This window comes from Aulonocara sp. 'chitande type north' Nkhata Bay, linkage group LG6, assembly GCF_057382095.1.
Source record: "Aulonocara sp. 'chitande type north' Nkhata Bay isolate Kocher_YH1m ecotype deep benthic linkage group LG6, A_spYH_male_GT1.1, whole genome shotgun sequence".
Taxonomy (NCBI): Eukaryota; Metazoa; Chordata; class Actinopteri; order Cichliformes; family Cichlidae; genus Aulonocara; species Aulonocara sp. 'chitande type north' Nkhata Bay.
In genome coordinates, this window is record NC_141349.1 from 39,533,978 (window position 1) to 39,542,422 (window position 8,445).

The 8,445-nt window shown below is 39.9% G+C and overlaps 1 protein-coding gene across 1 annotated transcript; it reads left to right on the forward strand.

Annotated features, from left to right (window-relative positions):
• Window positions 1-6,691, forward strand: LOC147328488 (perforin-1-like). Its single transcript, XM_086297701.1, has 2 exons — window positions 1-536; window positions 5,175-6,691. The coding sequence occupies exons 1-2, from the start codon at window positions 1-3 to the stop codon at window positions 6,343-6,345; spliced, it is 1,707 nt and encodes a 568-aa protein (XP_086153827.1). The 3' UTR covers window positions 6,346-6,691.
• The last annotated feature ends 1,754 nt before the right edge of the window (window positions 6,692-8,445 follow it).

Here is an 8,445-nt window from a genome sequence, read left to right on the forward strand (position 1 = left end):
ATGGCAAAGCTGTGGCACGTCCTGCTCCTGTGTTGGGCATGGAGTCCCTTGTGCCTTCCATCCAGTGTGAGCTTCATTGGTACACCACAGGAGTGTGAAAAGGCTCACTTTGTCCCTGGTTACAACTTGGGTGGTGAAGGCTTTGACATTGTGACGATGGAGAGAAAAGGTGCCTATGTGATCGACACTGAAACATGGAAGATTGGAAATGGTAGCTGTAGGATGTACTGTAACCGTTACATGAATGGAGAGAAGCAGAAGGTCCCTGTTGCTGTGGTGGACTGGAGAACCCTGCCCAAGTGCAGTTTGAAGGTCTCCAGTGTGGTCTATGATTCTGTTGAAACTCTTGTCAATGACTCGACATCATCTGTATCCAACAACTGGAAAATTGGCCTTGACATCCCGGTAGATCCTTCAGTAACAGTTGGGGTTGGCTTTGGAGGTTCTCACTCAAGAGATTCCACCTTTGCTATGAAAAAGTCAAAACAAGACCGCTACACCTTCTTACACCATTCGATCAACTGTCATTACTATGGGTGAGTATGTCAGTGGATATTTTTCTTATTTGAGTAATTTTTATTTATTTATTTTTCAATGTATTTCTTCTTTAGTTTAGCATCAAGAGTGATTTAAAATGTCACTGAAGTATTTATTACAATTACTGCAGTGGTGTCAAACATCCCCCCCCCCCCCCCCCCCCCCACACACACACACAGGGTCAGGGAGTGTTCTGGAATAATCAAATCATTATATATATATATATATATATATATATATATATATATATATATACATATATATTTATTTATTTATTTATTATTTTTTTTTACATGTTTTTATTGTATGATGTGAAAAGTAAGGGTAATTTTTAAAAATTGATTTTCACCCTTCAAATTGATTTTAGTTTGAATAATGCGATATCGATTTATTAAACCCCCGAATCGACTTTTAAATATTAATGTATTTTGCCAGAAACGCCAGAATCTCAGGTTAAAGCTCACAAAACTGGTTTAACAACTGCCAAATAGCTAAAACAGGTGAAACATCTTCAAGCAACTTAAAGAAGTGCGGTGTTTTTCTTTCCAAGCTCCTTAGACTTCAGAAAGTTACACACACATAACAGGGGCGATAGCTTGTATAGCACACTGTATATTTCATACATAACATCTTGTCCCCACTAAGGTAAGCGACCGCAGCACTGCCCGCAGAAATATTTCACTTAACCTAAATGGTACTTTTTTCTTTTCCTTTCTTTCTTTCTTTCTTTCTTTCTTTCTTTCTTTCTTTCTTTCTTTCTTTCTTTCTTTCTTTCTTTCTTTTACAACACGGTAACAAGTGGGTGGCTTAGTGACCCTCACTAGATAATGTCTAACAATTTCTGTAACCTGTATACACTCAGTGTTTCAATAGACTGGTGTGTTTCTGGAGGTATTGTGGTCCGCAGAACTTGTTCAACAGTCTTTTCCTGATGAGATGTACCAGGGTGGAGCAAGGTGTCACTATCACTCTGGGCTGGTGACATTTAGAATAGAATAGAATAGAATAGAAAATTTATTGTCATTGCACATGTCACAAGTACAAGGCAACAAAATGCAGTTTGCATCTATCGAGAAAGTGCTTTAGCAATAATATAGATATATTACAAAATATATATTAGCAATAAAAAATGGATCTATTATAGGTATGAGGGTACAAAATATGGGTCTATTATGGTATGTTACAATGTACACGGTATGAAGGTAAGTTATGAATATGCTATAACTACAAGTATGTACAGGCAGTAGTGAGTGTACAAGCTATGTACAGGCTATGAACAGGGTATAAATATGAAAACTATACAAAAATATGAAACTATACAGAAATATGAACTATACAAGTTATAAACAGTTGTAGAACTATAATTATTATTGTACAGAATGATTGTCTGTACAGAATTTACAGTAGTGCAGTTTAGATCAGTGAGATATGTGGCTAATTTCCACAGAGGTTATATAAAGTGCTAGTGTTTGTGAGTGGTGGTTCAGTCCATGTTATTATTGTGTGTATGATGGTACAGTTGGCCATTTGTTTGTTTTTGTCCATTGTGTGTTCAGTAATGGGTGGTTGTGGGTGTGTGTATTGTTCAGTCCATGAGTTTAATGTGGGTCAGATGTCAGGAGGCAGAGTTCAGGAGTCTGACAGCTGTAGGGAAGAAGCTGTACTGGTACCTGGTGGTCTTAGTCCGGTGACTCCTGTTGCACCTCGCAGAGGGCAGGAGGGTGAAGAGTGCCTGTCAGAGGATCCAGTGCAACCTGCTGAGATACTGGCTCAGGACATGTCAGCATCTGATCCACATGACGTTTCCACACTCCTTGTGCTCCCACATTCACTTTGTATGACACTGGCCCAATCTTTTCCAATATGAAACAACACTGGTGATGCCACCAAAATGTAAATGATTGATACGGAACAGCCCTTTTTGAGTCAAAATAGTCTGCAGCTTCTTAGACTCCTCTTCTACCTCCATCTGTAGATAGGCATTTGCTAAGCCCAGCTTACTGAAATGCTGACCCCCTGCCAGAGAAGCAAACAGGTCCTCAATGCGTGGAAGTAGGTACTTATCCACACAGAGCTGTGAATTGAGAGTGACCTTGAAAGCCCCACACAGTCTCACTGAGCCATCCTTCTTGTTGACAGGCACTATGCCCCACTGGTGTGAAGACCCCAAGTTCAGTCAGGCGTTTCAGTTCAGCCTACACTCGAGGTCAGAGAGCATAAGGCATGTTACATGGTGGACAGAATTTGGCTACATTATCAGGCCTAAGAATCAATCTGGCTTTAATTCCTTTCATTGACCCAAACTCCTTAGAGAAAACAGCTGAGTGTTTTGTTAGCACAGCCCCCAGATTGTCATTTCCACTTTGCTCTCTGGCATGAATGTCTTTCAAGTTCAGTTTAATAATTCTCAACCACTCTGGTGCCAGCGGTTCCCCAGTGTATGTCTTCAGCATGATGTCAGTGGGTTGCAGCAGCAACTGACTCAGCATACTTTTGTACTGTTCTCATGGGAGCAAAGACACGCCACCCCCTGTATCCAGCTCCATCTTCATTTTCTTCCCGTTAACTACAGGCATCAGGGAGATAAGTGAATCCCTCTCTTTTCGAGACAATGAATACAGTTCCAACTCACTATCAGTGTCAGATCTGATTCCTTCACTTTCACTTTCCTCACCAGCAACATGATGAATTCTTCTCTTTTTGTCCTTAACTCTGTGTTTAACTGCATTACCTTTCAGTTCAGGTTTTCCGTCTTTCTCTTTCCTGTTCCAATCTTGGCTGCTTCTGGCTCTACCTTTACGCATGCATTTCGTGTGGCCTTTCCTCCCCAACTGGTGACAGTCACGGTCCTTGTACCAGCAGTCATCATCAGTATGATTCATTTTCCCACAGCGATGGCATCCATCACCTTTTTGCGACAGCACCGTGTTCACTTTAAGAGAGCCACTTAACTGCTGAATTCACGTGTTGCTGTCTCTGCCAACATGGCATAGTCAACTGCTTTGCAGAACATGAGATCCTTTTCTGTCAAAAGATGCTTCTCCACAGTTTCACACTTTAATCCACAAACAAATCTGTCCTGTAGAGCATCTTCCAGATACACACCAAACTCACAATGTTCTGACAGTCTTTTCAACACCACCACATACTGTGCGACTGTTTCCTGTTCCCCCTGATTCCTCTTGTGGAACCGGAACCTTTGCAAAACTCCCACAATATTGTCATACTGCAGGCTTGTTTGGAGCTACCAGGTTACGCAGCAGACCATACGTTTTGGGACCCATCACACAGCAGCACTGGCACTCGTTTCTCAGACTGAATGTCATTAGCCAGGATGCAATGCTCAAAACGTTCAATATATGTTGCCCACTGCTTACCAGCATCATCAAAGGGATCCATCTGCCCAATCATTCCAGCCATGATGCATCTACAGCCAACACTGTCGTTTCTGACTCGTTGTAGAAAAAGCAGCTCACCGAATCCACAGCTCGGAAGTCCTTTCACCATGCTATTGTTTGTTTTCCATCCACACTTGGCCACGCAGTCAGTACATGCACAGTAGACGGCCAAGTCTTCCAGACTTCACAGCACATAACAGGGCGTGGTGCCCACTACTGGTGATAGCTTGTATAGCACACAATATATTTTGGCTTATACATAACAAATTCCCTCTTGCTGTTTTGCTTGCACCAGGAAAAAAAATCACACTTCCTGCATGGCTTTCTCTCACTCTGTACTTCAAGACCAGTTTGCCATTAAAAATCTCTGTTTTCTGCATTACTCTGTTATGCACCAGTCTACCGTCTATTCAGTGCTTTCAGCCAAGAAAGCCGAATTTCTGCTGTTCAATAGCGAAGAAATATAAGCTTTTGCAATAATAATGACAAAACCGAATAAAACCTCTGTAACTTTGCTCTGCTTGACTTCAGCAGCATCAGATAATGTTCATATGTTGCACATTACCTGATCTACTGGAGAATATTTTTAAGGTGCGTATCTGCAATAAAAAGTCAGGATAGGAAAAACTCATTCATATTTTTCTGTTTTATCTTCACTTACTTTGACACAAAGGTATCTGCTGTGATGATTACACCACTGATGTGGTCTCACAAGTGTCAGCTTTGTTTTTATACATAGATATAAAAATATGGATATGTACTGATAAATGGTCAGAAATGAAATATTTATGAATGTTTGAGTCAAAATCGAATTGAATTGGAATCGAATCAGTTATAGAAATCGAAAGTGATAACCAGCCCTAGTGAAAAGCATTCACCATGTTACAAAACAGCTGATAATGTTACAGTTTTTCATTCTATGGCTAAACCATTATTAATTGGTGTAGATAGTCATGAGTAATGTGTTTGTCAGCAGGATTTAAAATGGATGACGAGTTTCCTGTTCAGTTGAAAGTATTATTTTCATCACTTGCAAGACAGTGCTTCCTGGTGCAAAATAATGTGAAAAGTCTAAAGCTTATTCTTAGCAGTTTTCCATTTTGAAAAGCCATCCAGTGGACCAGATTTTGGTGGGCCAGATCTGGCCCGTGAGTCAAATGTTTGACATCTCTCTGATGTTGATAGTTGGAATCAATTTGAATTAAGTTAAACTTATCTATATGCTTTTCTGTTCCACAGCTACAGACTGGCAACAAGTCCTTCTTTGAGTCAGGAATTCAAGCCGGCAGTTGACTCCATTCCCCCTTATTCCTCTAAAACTGCGCCATTATATCACAATCTGATTGACACTTATGGAACACATTACATCACACAAGTGTCTCTTGGAGGTGAAATTAAAGCATCCACTGCTGTCAGGACCTGCATGGCTACAATGAATGGACTAACAGATACTGATGTTAGTGACTGTTTGTCAGTTGAAGCTTCAGCTACTTTTGCAAATTCTGCCCGTATTAAAGCAGAGTATGAACACTGTCAGAGAAAGAAAAACAAGTTGGGGTCTAATCAAAGTTTCAGCAGTTCATTTAATGAGCGGCACACAGAAGCCATTGGTGGAGATATTGATGGAGGTGATATCCTCTTTGCAGGCCAATCTGACCCCTCGGCCTATAAAAACTGGCTCATTTCTCTTAAAAGTATCCCTGATGTGGTCCAATACAACTTAAAACCCCTACACACCATACTGCCATTAAATCATCCTGCCAGGGCGGGACTGAAGCAACAAGTGGAGCAGTACATTAAGAAAAATGCAGTGCTGAAGAAATGTTCAGAAACCTGTAAGATTGGGCACCGATCAAACGCAAGAGATCCTTGTGCTTGTGTCTGCAACAGTAACCAGAACATCAAGTCAAACTGCTGTCCTGCTGGGAAAGGTCTGGCAACCTTAAAGGTGTTCAAACTTTATGCAAAGGGTCTGTATGGTGACAAGTGGACTCAGACAGATGGTTCAGTGGAGGTGACATATGGTGATCAGAAAAAGCGCACTGATATTATAAGTAATGATGACAACCCTAGATGGAGAGAAACATTTGAGTTTGGAACCATCACCATCAACATGAAAAACAAACTTAAATTTGCTGTGTATGATGAGGACAGTTACTGGAACAGTGATCTGTTAGGCGAGTGTTCATTTGATCTGCGAGCAGGGAAGGTGAGCGACAGCTGCATGCTGAATCATGGGACCTTCTTCTTTTCCTACATCGTAGAGTGTGCACCAAGTCTTAGTGGGAACCAGTGTCAGGAGTATATCCCCTCGGCCATGAGTCCGTCTTTGGCTGAGGTTTTCCACACCAGAAATGGGGTTCTTCTTGGAAAGATTGGGAATAAGTATGAGGAGTCAGTAAATGAGTGATTTTAAACCAAATGTCATTGTTAGGAAATGAGTCAGGGGGAGATGATTATGTACTGGATATCTGTTTGCTTATGTTTTTGCTTTTTATTGCAGCTAAAATATTTACATTTATTTGTTCAGTGGGTGTAATGCATGAAGAAGTCATGACAAAGAACAGTTGCCCCAGTTTGTTTTAGGTGTGAAGGAAGTAAAACTAGCACACGCCTTTGTGGGTTTTAAAGTAGTTAAAAACAAAATCTGTGACAACAGCAGACTCAAGTCTCCACTTCTAGATCAGTTAGTAAAGCATAGGCCGAATAATAGATCTATGCTGCTCTATCGATCAGAGCCTGCTGTTCACCGTCAGTGTAATACTACAAAATGCTTTGTCATTTTTAAAACATTCTTGAGTAGCACAATTGTTCACATGTGCGTCTCCAGTGAGTAATGTGTGAAAAGGTTTAGAGCTGCAGTGCATGTGTGAAAACTGTTTTAATGTATTGGGAAAAAGTTGAGAATGTTTAACTTTTGTTATTTTTGTTTTTTTATCCATGTCATTTCATATCTTCTCATTCTTAAATGGTTCCATACAGATGGCAAAGCTGCGGCACCTCCTGCTTCTGTGCAGGGCTGTCTGGTTAGAATGTAAACTGCATCTGTCATGTTCATGTCTATTCAAGTTTCAGACATTGCATTTTATATCCAGACTGCGCTGCTTCTTCTGTATTACACTTTCACGTACTGCAAATTTGTAACTGTGCAGCTCATATAAGTTACAACTGTCCACTTCATTTGTGTCTTGCAGAGTACGGTACATAAACTCAGGACATGGCTGATCAATACAAGCATCATTCCATACTTTCTGTGTTGGAGTTTACTGCAGACTAACCATACAGTTTAAGTTTGTATTTAGAATTTGTATCTTTTTACTTATTCTCTATGTCAGAGTACAGTATCCTGCCATTTGCACTATGTGTAAACCTGGAGCTTTATAATTTGTCTCTTTGCATACATTTACATGGCTGAGATGACAATAAAGTTCACTTTGACTTTTACTTCATGGGTCACATACAACCCAGTGTGAATTTAAGTGGGATCAAACTGTTGAATTACAACAAAAAACTATTTTAATAAAAGTACTATTGCTGAAAACTTTGACATTTAATAAATGATACTTTATAAAGAAAATTAATATATTTGAGTTCTTCCTGTTTCATTTTGGATAATGTGTTTGTCAGTAAGAAGGATGTAAAGCTGATGATGAGATTCACTCATGATGTGATCTTATGACTTGCAAGATCATTCTTCCTGGTTTCAAAACAATGAGAAGCAGAAATTGTTGCCCTCCTTCTCTGAAACTGTCCACTTTAAAAAGCCAGCAGTTGGCCTGTGGGTCAAATGTTTGAAGCTTATTTTGGAAATATGAAGTAAATCCATACATATGTGAACTAGTTGTGTTTGTGAGGTTTTAATTAGCCTTTGTAAAGGGGCCAAACAATAATACAGAGTACAACAGCAGTCTGCATGGCTTTTTACAAAGATAAATAACAATCATAAAATCATTTAGAAACACAATTTATCTACATGGTCACAGAATACAGTCAGAACATTCAGTGCAAAATGTAACTTATACATTTAAGTATATTTTGTGTTAAAGGGCTTCTGTGGCCTTTGTTGCTCAGCTTTAACTATATGAGTCCTTCCCATCAACTCAGTTGCACCAGACTGTTATCTGTGTAGGCTAAACCTATTTCATGCAGAGGGCCTCACAATATCCGATTTTCACTGCACATTAATTCATTTGTAGTTGAAAGGTGAACTTACTGTAACATCAACAGAAAAGTATAGTAAAGAAGTAATTTAAAAATAATAACTATACAAGAATATGCCATATTGTGAGTGAATGGAATCTGGTAGGAAAGTTATCCAAACCACATAACACACACATCTGGGAATATCAGCAAGATCCCCGAAACACACGCACACACTGGTGTCAGGTTGAGGTGAGCAACAGCCTTTTTATTTGTGACAACATGGACTGCGGTTTCTTAGCCTTTCAGTTCAGCACGCAGACACACTGGATGGCTGCCACCGACTTCTTTCCTGCACACCTGTTCTTCC

What these genes read in the sequence shown, in the direction of transcription:
- LOC147328488 (XM_086297701.1), top strand. Translation starts at nt 1, where the DNA reads ATGGCAAAGCTGTGGCACGTCCTGCTCCTGTGTTGGGCATGGAGTCCC. An exon ending in ATCAACTGTCATTACTATGG is followed by an intron (nt 537 to 5,174) that starts GTGAGTATGTCA and finishes TCTGTTCCACAG; the next exon opens with CTACAGACTGGCAACAAGTC.